Source organism: Palaemon carinicauda, chromosome 45, assembly GCF_036898095.1.
Source record: "Palaemon carinicauda isolate YSFRI2023 chromosome 45, ASM3689809v2, whole genome shotgun sequence".
Lineage (NCBI taxonomy): Eukaryota > Metazoa > Arthropoda > Malacostraca > Decapoda > Palaemonidae > Palaemon > Palaemon carinicauda.
Window position 1 is genome coordinate 19,707,136 of NC_090769.1, and position 23,532 is coordinate 19,730,667.

Genomic DNA, 23,532 nt, shown 5'->3' on the forward strand with positions numbered 1-23,532 from the left:
CAGTGGTTTTTTGGGCTTTCTAACTTTAATTCAATCAATCAATCCAGCCCCGAAACGCATTCTGAAATGCTTAAGAAAGGTGAAGCATTTCCAAGACAGAAGGATCTGCTCGGTGAGGGAATGGATGAGTCTGCTGGGGACCCTTTCCTTGATCGAGCAATTCGTATCCCTGGGAAGACTTCATCTACGTCCACTGCAATTCCATCTGTCAAGATATTGGACAAGAGACCAAGGCCTAGAGATGTGGATTCCGATTCCTCTGGGAATCAGGAATCAGTTGAGTTGGTGGGACGATCCCAACAAACTCCTAGAAGGCCTCGAACTTCAACAGAAGAACCCCGACCTAGTGTTGTATTCAGACGCATCAGACAGGGGTGCAACACTGGGGAAGGGCAAGATCTCGGGTCTGTAGGAAGATTATCAGAAGGAATGGCATATAAACGTCAAGGAACTAGTGGGCATTCATCTAGCATTAATCCACTTCCAGGAGGAAGTCCAGGACAAGTTAGTTCAGGTCAACACAGACAACACCACAGCGTTGTCCTACATCAGAAAACAGGGAGGCACTCATTCGGATTCCCTTTACGAGGCAGTAAAAGATCTCCTACTGTGGGTGAAAGCGAGAAATATTACTCTGATAACACGCTTCATAGAGGGGGAGAAGAATGTCCGAGCGGATCTTCTCAGCAGAGGAAGACAAGTTCTCACGACAGAGTGGACCCTACATCACGAGGTGTGCAGCAGGCTTTGGAATCTGTGGGGAGACCTGTCAATAGACCTCTTCGCGATGCAGGAGACAAAGAGGTTACCAGTTGATTGCTCTCTAGTCCCAGACCAGGAAGCAGTGGCAGTGGATGCCTTCCTCATGGAGTGGGAAGGACTAGACATGTACGCCTTTCCCCCATTCAAGATCCTAGACAGAGTCTTGAAAAAGTTCAGAGTCGAACAACGCCCGCATGACCCAGATGGCTCCGTTTTGGCCCATGAGACCTTGGATCACGGAAGTGATGGAGTGGTTAGTAGACATCCCCAGAGCATTATGGTATTGGAACGATCTACTCAGACAGCCACACAGAGAGATATCATCAAAATCTCCTCACTCTCAATCTAACTGCCTTTCGACTATCGAAAAGCTGACAAGAGCGAAGGGCTTTTCGAGGGAAGCTGCAAGAGCTATCGCGAGAACTAGGACGTCCACAATCAAGGTGTACCAATTTAAGTGGGACATGTTTTGAGAATGGTGCAGGATTAACATTTCCTCTTCCAGTACCTCTCTAACTTAACTGGCAGTAGAACACAAGAGAAGCTGGCAGTATCGAACATCAAGGGATACCGCAGCATGCATAGCCTTCGTTTTCCGTCGCAGACATATTGACATGTCAGGAGACAAGGCTCTCTCGGACCTCATAAGATCGTTTGAGACCGTTAAGAGGAAGGACAACCCAACCCCCTCTTGGAATTTGGATGTAGTCCTGATGTTTTTAACCTCGAGCAGGTTTGAACCTCCGACAAGGCTGCATGGAAGGATCTTACTAAGAAGACCCTACTCCTGGTTGCGTTGGCTACAGGCAAGAGAATAAAAGAATTGCAAGCCATTAGCAAAAAGGTGGGCTTCAATAGAGATAATGCAGTCTGCTCTCTACAGCTAGGTTTTCTCGCCAAGAACAAGAATCCTTCGCGACCATGGCCCAGATCCTTTGCCATTCCAGGGTTATCTCACTTAGTAGGACTGGAAAAGGAGAGAGGCCTTTGTCCAGTGAGAGCCCTAAAATTTTATCTGCAGAGGACCAAAAACCTGAGAGGACAGGCAGATAACCTCTGGTGCTCGGTAAAGAAGCCTTCGTTACCTTTGTCAAAGAATGCACTGGCATTCTTTATTAAAGATTTAAAGGAGAGAGGCCTTTGTCCAGTGAGAGCCCTAAAATTTTATCTGCAGAGGACCAAAAACCTGAGAGGACAGGCAGATAACCTCTGGTGCTCGGTAAAGAAGCCTTCGTTACCTTTGTCAAAGAATGCACTGGCATTCTTTATTAAAGATTTAGTAAGGGAAGCTCACCAGAACTGTGACGAGAAAAGCTTTCCAATCCTCAAGGTCAAACCACATGAAGTAAGAGCTGTGGCGACTTTGGTTTATAGACACAATAAGTCGATGAAATCAATTTTGGAGGCGACATTGTGGCGAAGTAAGTCAATCTTCGCAGATTGCTACCTTAAAGAGGTACAGACCCAATATGAGGATTGTTGTTCCCTGGGTCCGTATGTTGCCTCCGGCGTCGTAGTTGGAGAAGGTACTACTGCATCTAACCTTTTATAATATACCCTTGCCTTTTTTCTTGAACTTGGTATCACAGGTTGTCTGTGAAGGTTGTTGCAGCCTTCCACAGTCTGGGATGCAAGTCACAGGTTGTCTGTGAAGGTTGTTGCAGCCTTCCACAGTCTGGGATGCAAGTCAAAGTTAGTTTTTATGGTGTGTTTTTAGTGTATTTTGGGGTCAGGTGGTCAGATCATTGTCCATGGGTATGCCAGGATAGCAAGGGTGTTGGTCTAGTCATGTTAAGGTCAAGGACCATGTGGCAGGCCCACAGAGACTTTTACAGCCCCCTGGGGGGATCGCTGGGTCTCTCAAGGAACACAGGCAAATGAGGCAGTATATATGTAACTACCAGGTAAGTATATTTAAAAATTTATTTCAAAATGAAAATACCATTTTTACTTGCCTGGAACTTAAGGATACAAGGATACATTTGTGCATATCCAGTGCTGTTCAAGATGATGCCAAATTGTTCCTGAGTTCTACATGTTCCATAAATTTTGAGGGCCCAAGTGAGAAGTGTGCCCAATTATGGAAAGGGTTCTGAGAGGTATAGCATATACCTAGCCAACAATCTGGAATAAAATGTGTATATTAATGAAGACCATATATGATTGACTTTAGAAAAAAATGTTAAGATATTTTTTTTTGTTTCAGATTCTTCCAGACACAATATTAGACTCCCATTTTCTTGAAGATGAAGTAGAAGTGACGAATGTCCACCTCAGTGGTGAAACTTTAATACAAGATGGTCAGGGATCAACTCTAACCAGTTTAGAATTAGATGAAAGTAGCAATGGAATTCTTGTCCTGACAGACCCCTCGCAATTAGCAGCACTTCAGGTATGGAACAATTCTATTTTGTTGTAAACTTTATTATCACAATAAAGTTGGCTGCAGAAATGTTTACTAGTCTACTAGCCTTGAGAGAGAAAATAGTGAATTATTCCCTATTTATTTTGATTGAATAACATTCATATTTATATTTATATTAGTAATGGAGTCATTCCATGTCAAAAACATAACATGTATAAAAATTTGTAATGTTTTTTTTTCCTCCAGCAGTTGGCTGTGGCAAGTAGCAGTACGGATAGTGCCGATGACAGCGTAAAGGTCATAAGCTTTGATGATTTCACATCTGTGGCAGAGTCAACAATTACTGAAGGCCACAATATAGAAATAAAACATGAAGAAATTAGATGTGATAGTAAGAACATTATTATTGTTAGGGAAGTTGAACAGAAACTGAAAAGTGATCATTGCTGAGAAAGGATCAACTATTAGACATTTATAAGTCTAGTTATGCTTTGTATATGCAATATAATCAAGGATAACAAAATTACTAAGCATATTGTTAGAAAATTTGGTTATCTTCCATCTGGTGTTAAAATTACAGTATACGCAGTAAGTATTAGCAAATTAAATTTACATTATAGCACACGCCAAGCTAGCATATGTGGATCGATTGAATTCAAGTGTAATGTCATTGATGGCAAAAGGGAAGAATTGTTTAAAATTCTTGAAGGCTTTTTTTTATTGTAAATTTAAAAAAAGATACTTTGAACTTTTTGCAATCAGTAAATTGCTTCTGCAAAAACATCAGTATTAGTATCTCCCACTACCTTAAAGAAACTTAATATTTATTGCTTGATTAATAAGTATTTGAATAATTCAGAATTTGAAATACTATACATTTTTTTTGGAATACAGTACTATACAGTATTACTTTGTACTTTCTGAAATGTAGTATATAGCCTTATTATCACTTGATACTGTATATTTAATAAAAATGGTAAAATATATTTTTGTGTGTTTCCTTTATGCTTTAAAGATCTTTATAGATATTTAATTAGGAAATGACCAATTTATAGATACAATACATACATTATACTGTAATGACCTATTTCAATTAAGGTACATGAAATTGTCCTCTTTCTGCAAATAGATCGAATTTTGTGAGGGTCTGCGCTTGTAACCAATTGTTGGGCAGAATGTCTATGTCGTAAATAATACTGATGTCGCACCCACAAGTTGAACTTCAAACATATAACTCCTACGTAGTCCAATGATGATTCCAGCTTTCTTAAGTAAAGCTTTTGGACGATATGCTCGCGCATACACATACTCATTCAATACAAATGCTCCAGGATGATTTCTGGTGGTTGATTCTTTCGGGCTTTCCCTTGGTTGAAGAGCATGTAGTACTGTACCCAGTTTCTGTCCAATAAGGAAGGGCTTCAGCTGGAGATACATTGTTGATATTAAACTTGGGGGTTGTCCAATAGTTAAAAAAAAATACTTAGTTTTCTTCTGTAGTTTCCTTCCATCTGCAGAGTGAGCTTGAATGTGTCTACAAACCACTCAGTAAGACCGTTGGACTAAGGGTGGTATGGTGGCGAATGTATATGCTTGATGCACAGGGACTTCCAAATTGTTTTGAACAGGTCCGAGGTGAATTACATCCCATTGTCTGAGAAAATGGATTCAGGTAACCCGTGCTTGGTGAAAAGACATTTGAGTGTTGATATTGTTGAAATGATATCAGTCTTGTTCATCAAAAACACCTCTGGGCACTTGGAAAATGCATCTACAATAATGAGATAGCTTTGGCCATTGATAGGTCTGGCACAGTCTATGTGAACTGGAGAGCTCAGTTCCTGTCGTGTTGGCCAAGAAGAAATAATATGTGATGGGTCTTTTGCTACTTCGGTGCAGAGATGGCATAACTTGACTGTTTTCACAATGTGAATGTCCATGTTAGGCCAGTGAACAATACTGCGAGCCATAGACTTCCTGCGAGTGATATCAGAATGTGCTGAATGCAACTGTTTGAGCACACTGGCCTGAGGCTATCTGGAATGATGATGCAATCACCAAACATCAAACAATTATTAATGATCAAGAGTGAGGTGCTTGACTGCTTCAATTGCTCCAAGTCCCCATAAAGTGATGATGGCCAATTTGTCTCCAGCTAGTCCATGACTTCTTGCAAAAGTTCATCTTTCTGGGGTTGCTTGTTGTACTGCAGATGCTGGGACGAATCCAATCTGAGAGGCATCGAACATCCTGTTTGACTGAAATTGTGGCTATGACGACATTATCACCATCCACTTTTCGTTAATTGATGAGACGAGATAAGGCACCAGCCTGACCAAAATCAGTTGTCTTTGTGTACTGAATGGAGTTAAACCAGGGTGTCTTTCTTAAGATCCAAAAATGGATAGTAACGCATTATCATCCATCAACACAGTGAAGTGTCGACCGTATAGAATCTTGTGAAAGTTTTTGACAGTGACAGCTAAGGCCTCCTTTTCAGTTTGGCTGTACAGTCAGCCCCACTCTTTGCAAGGGTTAGGTAACGGAGACAGGTGCAAAAAGCACGATGTCATGTATATTTGGTGCCCTAGGGTGATATAATGCAGCCTAACCTAACAACTTGCTACCCCATGCCTGCATTCAGATAATTGACACACTAATGCCTAATATTATTTTTACTTGGTTTCTATCACAGTATAAGTAGTTTGTAATTGAAAAAATATATATACCGGTATATATAAGTAAGTATTCAGTACATGTGGACATGTGTAGGCTACACTACGCATTGGACACATTAAGGCTACAGTACAATACATAACATGTTATTTTCATTAGTAAAATAAATTTTTGAATATACTTACCCGATGATCATGTAGCTGTCAACTCCGTTGCCCGACAGAAATCTACGGTCGGGATACGCCAGCGATCGCTATCCAGGTGGGGGTGTGCTCAACAGCGCCATCTGTGGTCAGGTACTCAAGTACTTCTTGTCAACAAGACCTCAATTTTCTCCTCGGTCCACTGGTTCTCTATGGGGAGGAAGGGCGGGTCCTTTAATTCATGATCATCGGGTAAGTATATTCAAAAATTTATTTTACTAATGAAAATAACATTTTTCAATATTAATCTTACCCGATGATCATGTAGCTGATTCACACCCAGGGTGGTGGGTGGAGACCAGCATACATGTTAACAAAGAAGCTAAGTATCCCGTATTTCATTTTATTAGTTATTCAAAATAACAAATATAAAATAAATAAGTACCTGGTAAGGAAGTCGACTTGAACCATTACTCTGCCTTTATTAAGTACGTCTTCCTTACTGAGCGTAGCGGTCCTCTTAGGATGCTGAACGACTCTTAGGTGCTGAAGTATAAAGGGCTGCAACCCATACTAAAGGACCTCATCACAACCTCTAACCTAGGCGCTTCTCAAGAAAGAATTGACCACCCGCCAAATCAACCAGGATGCGGAAGGCTTCTTAGCCGACCGTACAACCCAAAAACAACAATAAAAAGTATTCAAGAGAAAGGTTAAAAAGGTTATGGGATTATGGGAATGTAGTGGCTGAGCCCTCACCTACTACTGCACTCGCTGCTACGAATGGTCCCAGGGTGTAGCAGTTCTCGTAAAGAGACTGGACATCTTTGAGATAGAATGATGCGAACACTGACTTGCTTCTCCAATAGGTTGCATCCATAACACTCTGCAGAGAACGGTTCTGTTTGAAGGCCACTGAAGTAGCCACAGCTCTCACTTCATGTGTCCTTACCTTCAGCAAAGCAAGGTCTTCTTCCTTCAGATGAGAATGAGCTTCTCTAATCAGAAGCCTGATGTAGTAAGAAACTGCGTTCTTAGACATTGGTAGCGAAGGCTTCTTGACAGCACACCATAAGGCTTCTGATTGTCCTCGTAAAGGTTTTGACCTTCTTAGATAGTACCTAAGAGCTCTGACTGGGCAAAGTACTCTCTCCAGTTCGTTCCCCACCAAGTTGGACAGGCTAGGGATCTCGAACGATTTAGGCCAAGGACGTGAAGGAAGCTCGTTTTTAGCCAAAAAACCGAGCTGCAAGGAACATGTAGCCGTTTCCGATGTGAAACCTATGTTCCTGCTGAAGGCGTGGATCTCACTTACTCTTTTAGCTGTTGCTAGGCATACGAGGAAAAGAGTTTTTAATGTGAGGTCCTTAAAAGAGGCTGATTGGAGCGGTTCAAATCTAGATGACATAAGGAACCTTAGGACCACGTCTAGATTCCAGCCTGGAGTGGACAACCGACGTTCCTTTGAGGTCTCAAAAGACCTAAGGAGGTCCTGTAGATCTTTGTTGGTGGAAAGATCCAAGCCTCTGTGGCGGAAAACCGCTGCCAACATACTTCTGTAACCCTTGATCGTAGGAGCTGATAGGGATCTAACGTTCCTTAGATGTAACAGGAAGTCAGCAATCTGGGTTACAGTGGTACTGGTTGAGGAAACTGCATTGGCCTTGCACCAGTTTCGGAAGACTTCCCATTTAGACTGATAGACTCTGAGAGTGGATGTCCTCCTTGCTCTGGCAATCGCTCTGGCTGCCTCCTTCGAAAAGCCTCTAGCTCTTGAGAGTCTTTCGATAGTCTGAAGGCAGTCAGACGAAGAGCGTGGAGGTTTGGGTGTACCTTCTTTACGTGAGGTTGACGCAGAAGGTCCACTCTTAGAGGAAGAGTCCTGGGAACGTCGACCAGCCATTGCAGTACCTCTGTGAACCATTCTCTCGCGGGCCAGAGGGGAGCAACCAACGTCAGCCGTGTCCCTTTGTGAGAGGCGAACTTCTGAAGTACCCTGTTGACAATCTTGAACGGCGGGAATGCATACAGGTCGAGATGGGACCAATCCAGCAGAAAGGCATCCACGTGAACTGCTGCTGGGTCTGGAATCGGAGAACAATACAATGGGAGCCTCTTGGTCATCGAGGTAGCGAACAGATCTATGGTTGGCTGACCCCACAGGGCCCAAAGTCTGCTGCAAACATTCTTGTGAAGGGTCCACTCTGTGGGGATGACCTGACCCTTCCGGCTGAGGCGATCTGCCATGACATTCATATCGCCCTGAATGAACCTCGTTACCAGCGTGAGCTTTCGATCTTTTGACCAAATGAGGAGGTCCCTTGCGATCTCGAACAACATCCTCGAATGAGTCCCCCCCTGCTTGGAGATGTAAGCCAAGGCTGTGGTGTTGTCGGAGTTCACCTCCACCACCTTGTTTAGCTGGAGGGACTTGAAGTTTATCAAGGCCAGATGAACCGCCAACAACTCCTTGCAATTGATGTGAAGTGTCCTTTGCTCCTGATTCCATGTTCCCGAGCATTCCTGTCCGTCCAATGTCGCACCCCAGCCCGAGTCTGATGCGTCCGAGAAGAGACGGTGGTCGGGGGTCTGAACAGCTAAAGATAGACCTTCCTTGAGAAGAATGCTGTTCTTCCACCACGTTAGAGTAGACCTCATCTCTTCGGAAACAGGAACTGAGACCGTCTCTAGCGTCATGTCCTTTATCCAGTGAGCAGCTAGATGATACTGAAGGGGGCGGAGGTGGAGTCTCCCTAACTCGATGAACAGGGCCAGCGATGAAAGTGTCCCTGTTAGACTCATCCACTGCCTGACTGAGCATCGGTTCCTTCTCAGCATGCTCTGGATGCACTCTAGGGCTTGGTTGATCCTTGGGGCCGACGGAAAAGCCCGAAAAGCTCGACTCTGAATTTCCATACCCAGGTAAACAATGGTCTGGGATGGGACGAGCTGGGACTTCTCTAAATTGACCAGGAGGCCCAGTTCCTTGGTCAGATCCATAGTCCATCTGAGATTCTCCAGACAGCGACGACTTGTGGGAGCTCTTAAAAGCCAGTCGTCTAAATAGAGGGAGGCTCTGATGTCTGCCAAGTGAAGGAATTTCGCAATATTCCTCATCAGTCTCGTAAACACAAGAGGTGCCGTGCTTAGGCCAAAGCACAGGGCTTGGAACTGGTACACAACCTTTCCAAAGACGAATCTTAGGAAAGGTTGGGAGTCTGGATGGATGGGGACGTGAAAGTATGCGTCTTTCAGATCTAACGAGACCATCCAGTCCTCCTGCCTGACCGCTGCTAGGACCGACTTCGTCGTCTCCATCGTGAACGTCTGCTTGGTGACATAAGCATTGAGAGCACTGACGTCCAGCACCGGTCTCCAACCTCCTGTCTTCTTGGCTACCAGGAAGAGACGGTTGTAAAAGCCCGGGGATTGATGATCCCGGACTATGACCACTGCTTCCTTTTGTAGCAAGAGCGACACCTCTTGTTGCAACGCTAGCCTCTTGTCCTTCTCCTTGTAGTTGGGAGAGAGGTTGATGGGAGATGTAGCTAGAGGGGGATTGAGGCAGAACGGAATTCTGTATCCCTCCCTTAGCCACTTCACAGACTGAGCGTCTGCACCTCTGCTCTCCCAAGCTTGCCAGAAGGTCTTGAGTCTGGCTCCTACTGCTGTCTGGAGAGGAAGGCAGTCAAAACTTGCCTTTTGCGGACTTGGAACCCTTCTTGGACTTGCCACGGTGACTGTCTGCACGATTACCTCCTCTTCTGGAGGTTCTGCCACGAAAGGGCGGGATGAACCTAGAAGCAGGTGTATCAACTGCTGTAGGGCGGAAGGGTCTAGGCACGGAAGGTAAGGTTTTAGCCTTACGTGCAGAAGAAGCCATGAGGTCATGAGTATCCTTCTGGATAAGAGAGGCAGCCATCCCCTTAATCAACTCCTCCGGAAACAGACACTTGGAGAGAGGAGCAAACAGCAACTCTGACTTCTGGCAAGGAGTGATACCAGCAGATAAGAAGGAGCACAGATGTTCTCTCTTCTTGAGGACTCCTGATACATATGAAGCCGCAAGTTCACCAGACCCATCCCGAATTGCCTTGTCCATGCTAGACATGATCAGCATGGCCGAGTCCTTATCTGAAGGGGAAGTCTTCCTGCTTAATTATTATTATTATTATTATTATTATTACTTACTAAGCTACAACCCTAGTTGGAAAAGCAGTATGCTATAAGCCCAGGGGCTCCAACAGGGAAAATAGCTCAGTGCGGAAAGGAAAAAAGGAAAATAAAATATTCTAAGAAGAGTAACAATAAATATCTCCTATATAAACTATAAAAACTTTAACAAAACAAAACAAAACAAAACAAGGCTCCCAAACACCAATCGAGGAAGTTGAATATCTCGAAGGCACGAAAGACTCCCTTCAACATATGATCAAGATCGGAAAAGGACCAGTAGATCTTCGAACGTCTCATAGCCAACCTGCGGGGAGAGTCAACCAGACTTGAGAAGTCGGCCTGGGCAGAGGCAGGAACCCCCAAGCCAGGTTCCTCTCCCGTGGCATACCAGACGCTCGACTTAGAAGCCAGCTTGGGAGGAGGAAACACAAAAGAGGTCCTTCCCAGTTGCTTCTTGGAATGCAACCAGTCCCCCATAACCCTCAAAGCTCTCCTTGATGATCTGGCGAGAACAAGCTTGGTGAAGGCAGGCGCAGCAGACTGCATGCCCAGAGCAAACTCGGAGGGAGGAGAACGAGGGGTTGCAGACACAAAGTGTTCAGGATACAAATCCCTGAACAAAGCAAGGACTTTGCGAAAGTCTAAGGAGGGTGGCGAAGACTTGTGTCCTTCAACATCAGAGTGAGGATCATCCAGATGAGCAGCTTCATCATCCGATACATCATCATCCGAAAGTTGAGTTGTGAGTGGCAAAGGCAGAGCAGCAAGCTGAACGGCTGAATCCTGCAGAACGGGTGCATGCGTACCTGCGGATCCATCATCATGCCTCTGCTGGACAGTCTGCGAGCTGGCAACAACAAAAGCAGAGGGCTGGTGTGTGGGAGGGTCTGCGGTGGGCTGAGGAGCATGCGGTATGGTATGCAGAGCATGCTGTAAGGTATGCGGCTCATGCTGCATGGTATGCGGAGCATGCTGTAAGGTCTGCAGAGCATGCTGCATGGGCTGAGGAGAATGCCGCATAGTGCTGGAACCCGGCAACTCCTGATGCGGCAGCTCACGCATGTTAGCAGATGGTGCAGCAAGAACATGCGTCTGGCAGTGAGGACTGCGCATCGGTGGAGGAGCTCTCACAGGTGGGGTGTGGGAGCAGGCAGCCGCAGTATCTGCTGAGCGCACAACCTCTGCGGGTTGTAGGTTAACAGGAGAGGTGTTAACCTTCTCGGCATGATACTCCTGCATAAATGCCGCAAGCTGAGACTGCATAATCTGCAGCATGGACCACTTAGGGTCTACTGTGGTTGGAGCAACAACAGACGGAGCAGAGGCCTGTTGAGGGACCACTCTACCTCTCTTAGGAGGTGTGCAGTCATCAGATGACTGCGGCGAGTCCGAACTGACCCAGTGGCTACACCTGGGCCGTTGGACTAGCTCGGAAGGGACCTTACGTTTGAGCGGTCGTGAGACCTTGGTCCACCGTTTCCTCCTGGAAACTTCTTCCACAGACGAGGAATGTAAGGGCTCATTCGTCTGTAAGTGGATGGGACGATCCTTAGCAGATACGTCCGCAACCACTGAGGATACATCCGTGCGCCGATCAAGGCCTGCCGAACCCTTTGGTCCTTCGACATTGCTTCTCCCCTGGGCTTGGGAGCTTGCAAGAGGTCCCGGACTGGGAGGACGACTGGCACGCACAGATGTACCCTCATGCGCAACACTGACACTGACACTATGCACATCACTAGCACTAACACTTCCCACTGCACTCTTCGCTTTCAGCTCTCTGACATCTGCCAAGAGCTGATTGCGGTCACTAACCAACGACTCCACCTTCTCACCGAGAGCCTGAATGGCACGCAACATATCAGCCATTGCAGGCTGAGCACTCGTAGCAGGTTCGGGAGTCACCACCACAGGGGAAGGAAAAGGTTGAGGGGCATGGGGAGAGGAAAAATCCACAGAGCGAGAAGAACTCCTCCTATCTCTCTCCTTCTCTAACCTACGTGCATATCTGAGGAATTCATTAAAATCGAATTCCGAAAGCCCAGCACATTCCCCACATCGATCTTCCAATTGACAGGATTTTCCCCTACAATTGGAACATACGGTGTGAGGATCTATAGAGGCCTTCGGAAGACGCCTAGTACAAGTCCTAACACTACACTGCCTGTATTTAGGAACTTGGGAAAGGTCAGACATCTTGAATTTAGAGGTAGTCAAGGGGGAATTCCAAAATTAAGCAAAGATCGTTAACCAATGAATCAAATTAATTCCAAAAGCTTGCTAAGCTAAGGATAAAGCTTCCTGAACAGCGAAGGCTAAACTTCAGAGCAAATACATCACCAAATCGTGAACAAAAGACTCCAAAATCAACAGCGTATCCATGTAGGTCTTGCCGGCGGCACGACAGAGGAAAAATTGAGGTCTTGTTGACAAGAAGTACTTGAGTACCTGACCACAGATGGCGCTGTTGAGCACACCCCCACCTGGATAGCGATCGCTGGCGTATCCCGACCGTAGATTTCTGTCGGGCAACGGAGTTGACAGCTACATGATCATCGGGTAAGATTAATATTGAAAAACTAAAGTACAGTAGTCGTTGCCTTAACTAGAACTATAATTTTACCAAGTAATCATACACTTACAGTGTAAGAACAAAACACTGTGGTTCCTATCTTGTAATACTGTATAACACTCGCTGAAACTGTAGTGTATATTACTGTAATATATGTACAGCACTATCACTACTACAGTAAAGCTCAACTGTTCTATAAGTGTCCGCTGTTTTCGTTTGGATGACTTCACTCACCCCACACATACCCTACATTTATAATACTGTATACATTACTGTAATTCTGTACTGTACAATATGTATATAATTTAAGATTAACTTATGTGTACATATTTTATACAACGACCACTAACCATTTTTGTATGAAGTTCTGCGCAGTCTTGAAGCATGACGCAACTCCTGATGTATTGGACTCATGTCTTGCACAGTACTGTAGGAAAACATATCTACATTATATTACCCCGTAAATTTAAACAATGTCTACAAGTACAGTATGTACTCCTGTATAAAAATAAATAAAATTTTTATATGAAAACATAATTCTGTTCAAAAAGGAGCAAAATGGGAGATATACACACGAGGAGAGATGATGCAAGACATAAGCAGGGTTACCTTTCTGATGTTTAATATGCGTTATATGAACTTCCAAAACGCGCTAGAAAAGTGCTAAATCATTTTTTAACATTTTATAATTATTACAAGCTAAGTTACAATCACTGTTGGAAAAGTAAGATGCTATAAGCCCCACTGTTGGAAAAGTAAGATGCTATAAGCCCAAGGGCTTCAACAAGGAAAAATAGCCCAGTGAGAAAAGGAAATAAGGAAATAAATGAATGATATGAGAAATAATGAGCAATTAAATATAACTTAAAAACAGCAACAACACCCGAACAGATATTTCATGTATAGACTATAAAAAGTACCTGTACTTATGTTTGCTGCAAGTTTGAACTTTATAACACTGATAAAGCTGAAATTGTTTCAATAAGTCAAGTTGGGAAGAATGACTGGAAGGCCACCAGTTTATCATATCAGTGTCCTGATATTAGTGTCGACTTTGCCTAAGTCTTCATACTAGTCTGAGAGCTGGACAGCTAAGCAAGTGATATGGAAAGTCTAATGGCAAATAAGTCAATGAGTTTGAGTTGTGCCATTAATGTGCGAATATCTTCAAAAGACATAATTAAAAATGATCCTCATCACAAGATGTTATGTCTCTGTTTACACACAATTGATAATTACAGTATTACAAAACAGGAAAGCAGACTACTATAAATCCAATACACACTGCTACTGGGAAAACACCGGAGCAACCGGCGTGCATACACCAAGATGTATCCAACAGTATGTGAAAGGCCCAGGAGCCAACCAAACCAAATAAATTACGAGTGTTCGAAAACAAACGGGACAACGAGGAACGAGCAGTACTTTTCACACAATGACACTACTGTACCATTAAACAACAAGTTGAGGGTGCGAATGAGCGACCCTAACACTCGGCAGCGTTAGTTGCTCTGCGCATCAGAAAGTAGTTCGTCGTATCAACTAACAAAACGTTGTACTGTAGCTCGAAATTCAGCTACAAGGATTATTTTAAGTACTTTATGGGAGCCCATTTGTAACAGTGAATTATTGTAACCAGAGGACCTCCTTAAGAGGAACATTGGCTTAATGAGATCACTTCACTGTTGTCTACTAAACTGGTACTTATTACGTAGCTGGCTCCCATTCTTTTCACATTCTGACTCCTCACTACATTTTCTTTTAAAGATTTAAAGGTTAGTCATGAATGGCAGAGGCAAGGACAGTGACATTGCCCTAGCAAGCAGGACAATGTCCAAGAGACACTGTATCACATGATCAGCACCCAAGCCCTCTCTCCACCCAAGCTAGGACCAGGGAGCGCCCAGTAATGGCTGCTGATGACTGAGTAGGTGGACCTATAGGCTTCCCCAAATCCTCCATCCTTAACTCATAAGGATATTGAGGTTGCAGACATTCGAGGAACTAACGAGTTTAAGCGGGACTTGAACCCACCTCTGGCGATCACCAAGCAGACACGTTACCAATAAGGACACAACCCCATCAAGTTTCTGCTGCTTGCATTTATATGCAATTATTTTCAATTCCACATTTTCTTCTTTTAAACATCAACCTCTTCTTTTAACATTAGCCCTCAACAGAATGCTGTCTAAATACAGCAGCTTCCAAGTGCCTCCTTGTCTGAACTCCTTTGTAACTTCTTCCATTATGGTAAACAGTAAAGGATGACCTAACCCATGATGCACATTTCTCTCCAATTCTTCTATTATTACACCTGCTATTCTCTTCTACTTAGATCTTGTTACGGCTTAGCAAAACCTCTCATTCTAAGAGTTTCTGATAATGTTATTGTAATGCCTCTTTCATAGTTGTCTTAGCACCCTCTCAAATGCCTTTCTGATTTTACCTAATAGAGATATATCTCTCTTTCTATAGGTTCCTAATCAATTTTAAAAGATTTTAACCATTCAATATGTTTATAGCATGTTAAAGCAAACCTTTAACTTTTTCCATTCAATTTTTTATTGTACATCTTTATTTTACCCGCATTAAATCCCATCCCTCTTATGATATACCACATACTATTTCTCATTTCAACCCGGTAACAATGAAGTTGACTCTTTGACAACTGCACAATTAATTAGTATTGTTTGTTCCCTAGACTGAGTTAAGTGCTAACTAGAAACTGGATTGAAATATTTTTTTCAAATTACTATAACTATAGCAACTGTAATATTTGAGCAATGCCATTCACTTTGGTTTACAATAATGCTAACACATATAAGAATGGATAATAGATGTGAATGTGTGAATTGCTGTATTTTGTTTTTCAACAAATTTGGTATAAAGAGGGTTCTTAGTTTTCCAATATGACCCTGGAAATTTCATTTAAAATCGCAAAGAAAAAAGGTCCTAGAAAAAATTTTGTGTGAAAATAGTGATCCCTAGACAATAAAAGGGATTTTGAAGAAGGAAAAATCTATTTCTGGGCGAGGAACCTGTGTCGCCCAGTGAAATGCTCCTTAAAGCACCATTTCAAAGGTATAAATATTGCTAAATATACCAGAGAAAAAAGTTGCATGGAATGCTAGGAATATAATAGTGATCCCTAGACAATAAATAGGCCTACATGTATGCGGGTTGATTTGATAGTCCTAACCAATAGCAATAATGTTCAACTAAGGCCTTACCACTAGTCTGGAGCAATTTTATGCTTAAGAACAAAATTATTTGTTTTAATGAATATTTGAAAAATTATCTACAATATTTGGGGAAACATTATGTTCACGGGGTGTCTAGGTGGTGAACGTATGCAGCTGGCCCTCATTATTCGTAGGTCCTATTTTTGAGGATTCTGTCATTTGTGATACAAAGAATCATATAACCAACTGAATAAAAAAATCACCTATTCACAGTTTTGCAATAACTACTCTCGAACAAATTCAATTACTGTCTTTCCATCACTTTCAATCCCCACAACTCTGATCCATACATCGCAGTTGGTACAATCACTTTCTCATACAGAACCCTCTTTACATTCATCCCTAACCCTCTATTCTTAACCACTCCCTTCACTGGCCTCAACACTTTACATCCTTTATTCACTCTCTGATGTACATCTGCTTCCACTCCACCATTTGCAGCAAAAACAGAACCAAAGTACTGTACTGTTCTTAAACTGATCCACTTCAAGTAACTCACCATTCAACAAGACATTCAACATTCAATCTAATACACCCTCCCTTCTTGTGCACCTCATGACCTTACTCTTACCCACATTAACTTACAACTTTCTTCTCTCAGACACCTTCCAAAGTGTCACTAAACGACACGGCTTCTCCGAGTCTGCAACCAATACAGTATCATCTGCAATCAACAACCGATTCACCTCCCACTCATGATCACTCATCAATTTCAATCCTTGACCAAGCACTCAAACATTCACCTCTCTTACAGCTCCATCAACAAACAAATTGAATAACCATGGCAACATCCCCTGTCTCAGCCCCATTCTCACTAAAAAACCACTCACTCAATTCATTCTCTATTCTAAAACATGCTTTACAGCCTATGTATAAACTTTTCACTGCTTGCAACAACCTTCCACTAATTCCACATAACCTCATCACATTCCATATTGCATCCCTATCATTTCTATCATAAGCTTTATATAATAATAATGCTAATATACAATAAATACACTAACATAATAATTAAAGGAGAAAGTATCAGTATAACACCATTAACCATTTACGTACGAAGTTCTACGAGATAATTCTGAAATATGATGCAATTCTTGAGTTGTCGACAGTACGGCACGTGGGATAGCTTAAGTATGTGGTTTGTATATAAATAATATACAATAAATACACTAACGCAATAGTAATTAGAGGAGAAAGTATCAGTATAACACCACTAACCATTTACGTACGAAGTTCTACGAGGTAATTCTGAAGTACGATGCAATTCTTGAGCCATCGACCGAATGGTGTGGAATAGCGTAAAGTATGTATCGCATTTTATACTAAAATCACTTTAAACACACTGGATTTGTACAGGTTTTTACATCATGTGATACTGCACAAAAAGGACCGAAGTGGGAAATGTGCACGTGAGGCGAGACAATGCAAGACCAAGGCCGAGTGATAGAGATGGATGTTGTGCTGGGCAGAGAGGGAAGTGGCACGAAGCATTCCTGGTATAAAGCAGCACAATCGGTTCGAAATCGTTGGGTTACGAGAGTACTTAACACGAAAACATGATTTTATATTTAATAGGTTTTATGGTGCTCTGTATCACGAATGACCAAATTCACGAAGATAGAACTTGCAAAGATCAAGGCTGACTGTATCCTGAAATACTTGATTTTTGCTCTTCCCTCTGCTGATAAGAGGCAGGAAGAGGGTCCTAACCCCACCCATAGGCAAGCGGTACGTACGCCTCCACCGCTGGCTCCTGGTCTTCCATTGCACACAAGCTCTCAATGGCAAGCCTCGAGCAGCGCCATCTTCACAAGTTGACCTAACGAAATACAGGGCCATACACCTCTGTCCCAGCTGGGGCCATGACATAAATCTACGACATAGGCCCCAAACATAAACCCAAGGGGAAAGAAACACGCGATGTGGTTCCCGCCAGGAACCACACGGGTGTCGGTTAATAACTTACATAATGACAAGGGAAGCAAGGCTATGCAGGTGCAGGGGGGGCTGCTGTAAGCCTCCCCCATTATCGTAGGATATATATATATATATATATATATATATATATATATATATATATATATATATATATATATATATATATATATATATATATATATATATATATATATATATATATATATTTCTGAAACTATTCATTTGCGACAGGTACGAGTGTCATTTTTTTCGGAGTAATTTTTTCTAAAGTAGATTTTTTCCTAGGTTACATTGCCCTGTAATACACTACAATAATACCCAAAATATAGCTCTACTTAACTCTCTAGACTATGATCATTATCTAAATTACACTTCTTCAGCATAAGTAATAAGAATGAAAATAAAACTATCATTTTATGGTGCAGTATATTACAGGATTTAGAGGACTCCCTTGAGAGATAAGTACTAGTGCCCTATAACAATGAAAGCCTTTTACTTCAATGTGGGAGTAGTACAGTACCTAGGGTTAGGAATGGTAGAAAAAGAGGAAATAAGTAAATAACAAGAATGATAATGTATTCTATTTCTTGTAGCAGTACAGTATTAGTGGAAAAGCAAGATGAAATACAGAAGGGGACAAAAATTAATGAACTAATGTTAAATGCACGAGCTGGAAATTTTGCAAACAACATGGATGGAATAGTGGTGAAGAATACAGATGCATACAGGCAATTCATTTGCAGGCAACCAAAAGTTTAAAACATTTTTGCAATTGATAAAGAAAGAGCTTACCTTCTGGAAACAGCCCAAACAATACAGATGAAATAAAAATTGCCAATACTATTTGTGCGTCTGTCTAACACTTTGTTTACAACTTTTTACTGTCTTGAGTCACGTGTTCTGTGCAGCAAACCATTTTCGGTGAATAACAGGTGTAACACTTTGCTAGTTTTAACTTTAAAACATATTAAATTTGTAGAAAATTTATGCCTAATAGGAAAACTAGAACGGCAACCCTGTAGATTTCATACCTTAGCCTATATCATGTACAGTACATCACAATATAAACAATTGAATTATTCATATTTTTACGAGTTTCATGCAAATCTGGTAAAATTGATCACGCTATAGTAAAAAAAGACAAATTTTTCACATTTTTTATCATGTATATCACAAGATAGGTAATTGAATTATACACTTTTTCGTAATTTCATGAAAAGGGCGTTTTTGACATTTTCATTACCTTAACCTTTCACCCAATCACTCCCAAAATCTAAAATTGTATCATGGTCAATCATACCACCAAATTTCATGAAATTCTGTCAAATAATTTTGAGTTATTCTAATCACAAATAAATAAATACACGCCTATCAAAACACAATCTTCTGGGGAATGTAATCAAAGACTTAGAGATGTAAGAAAAATAATAACAGACACGTCATGACTTGGACACCAACCTTTGCGTAGGCAAAGGGAAATTGTAACCAGAGAGTAGGCTCCAATATAGCACTGCATGGCCAGTCAAAGGACCCCATAACTCTAGCGGTAGTATCTCAACGGGTGCTTGGTGCTATGACCAACCTAATACCTACTAAATACTAAAATCTTATAGATCCTGCTGGGCACAAACCTCTTCCATGTGTATAGGACCAGGAGAAACTCCATTAATTAAAGTAATACAAACTAGTTAAGTTCTGGATTCTTCCGTGTAAGCACCGCCATGTCTAGAGCCTTCAAGAGATGCAAGACTGTAAAATTAGTTCAGACTTTTTTTTAAGAGGAAGATGGTAAATTGTGCATTGAAAAATGTCAGTCTTTCTTACTTTAAGAGTTTTATAATTGTGTGGGTATGACACTTAATATGGAGTAGGCTACTCCGAAAGATTTTTTTTTATAGATGTCTGCTATTTTTTTCCCTGTTTGAGCCCTTATGCTTATAGCATCTTGCTTTTCCAACTAGGGTTGTATCTTAGCTTATAATAATAATAATAATAATAATAATAATAATAATAAAAATCATTATTATTATTATTATTATAACAATTTCAATGGCCTTGCTAGAGTAGGCTCAATATTAATTTAATGAGTCAACTTCGTCATATATGTAAGACAATTTCAACTTAAGCAAAAATTACTTGAAATTTTCCAAAAACTGATGCAGTATTATCAATTGTCCCTTTAAATATAAAATAAATATCGATAATAGCCAACCAGGAAGAGCTGTCACTAACAGGGAGTCAACTGTACGTCTCTCTCTCTCTCTCTCTCTCTCTCTCTCTCTCTCTCTCGTTTAATCATTGATACCATACTTGGGTAAATAATTCCCCTACGAGTCATTTCAAATTCTCTCAATTTGAAAGATATAGATTTACACTAATGCTTTACCAATTGAAATATTGTGATAAATATAAACTAAATTCCACGGTGACATATATACAGAATCTAAAAATTATTTTTAAAAAATCAAATAAAACTGGAGTAAAGAAGAATATTTGCTAAGATATTCAGTAGAGCATTGATGGCTAGTAATAATGATAATAATAATAATAACAATAATAATAATAATAATAATAATAATAATAATAGGCCTAATAATACTAATAATAATTATAATAATAATAATTATAATAATAATAATAGTAATAATATTAATAATAATAATTATAATAATATTAATACTAATAAAATAAGAAGAAGATGAAGAATACAGTAACAACAATAATAATAATAATAATAATAATAATAATAATAATAATAATAATAGAAATAGTAATAATAATAATAATAACAACTGACCTATTTTGATAAATATACCTAAATCCACCGTGATGTCAGCAGAAAACTCTTTGACAGTATTTTAAGGAAACAATTAAAAAACTGAACTAAAAGAAGAGTATTTGCTAAAGATTACCAGACAACTTTGTAAGGAGGAACTTGGCACCTCGTCCTAAAAACAAGGAAATTGGTGAACAAATGAAGTCAGGTCTATATACATATCCAGATGCGTCTACTCCGATGGCACACGAAAGGAAGAGAATTTCAAAATTAATATTTAATAGCCGAATGTCTTTTTAAAGAATCTTATACTTTTAATTTGTCAATAGCTTGAGGGTACACTCGGGCATAGGCCTACTGTTCTATCTTATTTCTCTTCTGTTTTGTTTTTTCAAGTTCTCCGATGGCACACGAAAGGAAAAGAATTTCAAAATCAATATATAATAGCAGAATGTCTTTTAAAAGAATCTTATACTTTTAATTTATCCATAGCTTGAGGGTACACCTTGGCATAGGCCTACTGTTCTCTCTTATTTCTCTTCTGTTTTGTTTTTTCAAGTTCTCCGATGGCACACGAAAGGAAAAGAATTTAAAAATCAATATATAATAGCAAAATTTTATTTTTAAAGAATCTTATACTTTTAATTTATCAATATCTTGAGGGTACACTCTGGCATAGGACTACTGTTCTCTCTTATTTCTCTTCTGTTTTGTTTTTTCAAGTTCTCCGATGGCACACGAAAGGAAAAGAATTTCAAAATTAATATCTAATAGCAGAATGCCATTTTAAAGAACCTTATACTTTTAATTTATCAATAGCTTGAGGGTACACTCTGGCATAAGCCTACTGTTCTATTTTATTTCTCTTCTGTTTTGTTTTTCCAAGTTCTCCGATGGCACACGAAAGGAAAAGAATCTCAAAATCAATATATAATAGCAGAATGTTATTTTAAAGAATCATATACTTTCAATTCATCAATATCTTGAGGGTACACTTTGGCATAGGCCTATTGTTCTATCTTATTTCTCTTCTGTTTTGTTTTTTTTTAAGTTCTCCGATGGCACACGAAAGGAAAAGAATCTCAAAATCAATATATAATAGCAGAATCTCATTTTAAAGAATCTTATACTTTTAATTCATCTATATCTTGAGGGTACACTCTGGCATAGGCCTACTGTTCTATCTTATTTCTCTTCTGTTTTGTTTTTTTCAAGTTCTCCGATGGCACACGAAAGGAAAAGAATTTCATAATCAATATATAATAGCAGAATCTCATTTTAAAGAATCTTATACTTTTAATTTATCAATATCTTGAGGGTACACTCTAGCATAGGCCTACTGTTCTATCTTATTTCTCTTCTGTTTTGTTTTTTCAGGTTCTCCGATGGCACACGAAAGGAAAAGAATCTCAAAATTAATACATAATAGCAGAATCTCATTTTAAAGAATCTTATACTTTTATCAATATCTGGAAGGTACACTTTGGCATAGGCCTACTGTTCTATCTTATTTCTCCTCTGTTTTATTTTTCAAGTTCTCCGATGGCACACGAAAGGAAAAGAATTTAAAAATCAATATCTAATAGCAGAATGTCTTTTTAAAGAATCTTAGACTTTTAATTTGTCAATATCTGGAGGGTACACTCTGGCATAGGCCTATTGTTCTATCTTATTTCTCTTCTGTTTTGTTTTTTCAAGTTCTCCGATGGCACACGAAAGGAAAAGAATCTCAAAATTAATATTTAATAGCAGAATCTCATTTTAAAGAATCTTATACTTTTAATTCATCAATATCTTGAGGTACACTCTGGCATAGGCCTACTGTTTTTTCTCTTTCTCCTGTTTTGTTTTTTCAAGTTCTCCGATGGCACACGAAAGGAAAAGAATCTCAAAATTAATATCTAATAGCAGAATCTCATTTTAAAGAATCTTATACTTTTAATTTATCCATATCTTGAGGGTACACTGGCATAGGCCTACTGTTCTATCTTATTTCTCTTCTGTTTTGTTTTTTCAAGTTCTCCGATGGCACACGAAAGGAAAAGTATTTAAAAATCAATATATAAATAGCAGAATGTCATTTTAAAGATTCTTATACTTTTAATTTATCAATAGCTTGAGGTACACTCTGGCATAGGCCTACTGTTTTTTCTCTTTCTCCTGTTTTGTTTTTTCAAGTTCTCCGATGGCACACGAAAGGAAAAGAATCTCAAAATCAATATCTAATAGCAGAATCTCATTTTAAAGAATCTTATACTTTTAATTTATCCATATCTTGAGGGTACACTCTGGCATAGGCCTACTGTTCTATCTTATTTCTCTTTCTCCTGTTTTGTTTTTCCAAGTTTTTATGCTTGAGGGTACACTTTGGCATAGGCCTACTGTTCTATCTTATTTCTCTTTCTCCCGTTTTTTTAAGTTTCTATAGTTTTATATGAAATATCTAATTCAATGTTGTTAATGTTCTTTGTATATATTATTTTGATTGTTTATTACTTCTCTTGTAGTTTTTAATTTCCTTGTTTCATTTCCTCACTGAGCTATTTTTCCCTGTTGGAGCCCATGGGCTTATAGCACCTTGCTTTTGCAACTAGGGTTGTAGCTTAGCTTATGATGATAAAAATAATAATAATAATAATAATAATAATAACAATAATAATAATATGATGATGATGATGATAATAATAATAATAATAATAATAACAATAATAATAATAATAATAATAATAATAATAATAATAATAATAATAATAATAATGATGATGATGATGATGATACTCATAATAATAATAATAATAATAATAATAATAATAATAATAATAATAATAATAAATTAATTTTGCTGCTGCTGATAATAATAATAATAATAATAATAATAATAA

The 23,532-nt window shown here is 39.9% G+C and overlaps 1 protein-coding gene and 1 long non-coding RNA gene across 6 annotated transcripts in view; one reads left to right on the top strand and one right to left on the bottom strand.

Annotated features, from left to right (window-relative positions):
• The window catches only part of LOC137634929 (zinc finger protein 143-like), a 54,816-nt gene extending 50,811 nt beyond the window's left edge, over positions 1–4,005 (top strand). For 4 of the 5 annotated variants that reach the window (XM_068367488.1, XM_068367489.1, XM_068367491.1 and 1 more), the window contains exons 10-11: positions 2,969–3,154; positions 3,374–4,005. In XM_068367488.1, coding sequence (XP_068223589.1) covers positions 2,969–3,154; positions 3,374–3,577 — 390 coding nt within the window. In that variant the 3' untranslated portion in view covers positions 3,578–4,005. The remainder of the gene's footprint in view (positions 1–2,968; positions 3,155–3,373) is intronic. The other variant, XM_068367492.1, reaches the window with a different exon arrangement.
• Positions 1–18,770, bottom strand: part of LOC137634931 (uncharacterized) — a 35,493-nt gene extending 16,723 nt beyond the window's left edge. Inside the window, exons 1-3 of the long non-coding RNA XR_011042593.1 lie at positions 18,667–18,770; positions 13,045–13,121; positions 2,718–2,886 (exon numbers count right to left, since the gene is read on the bottom strand). This is a non-coding gene — a long non-coding RNA (uncharacterized lncRNA). The remainder of the gene's footprint in view (positions 1–2,717; positions 2,887–13,044; positions 13,122–18,666) is intronic.
• Positions 18,771–23,532: the final 4,762 nt, after the last annotated feature.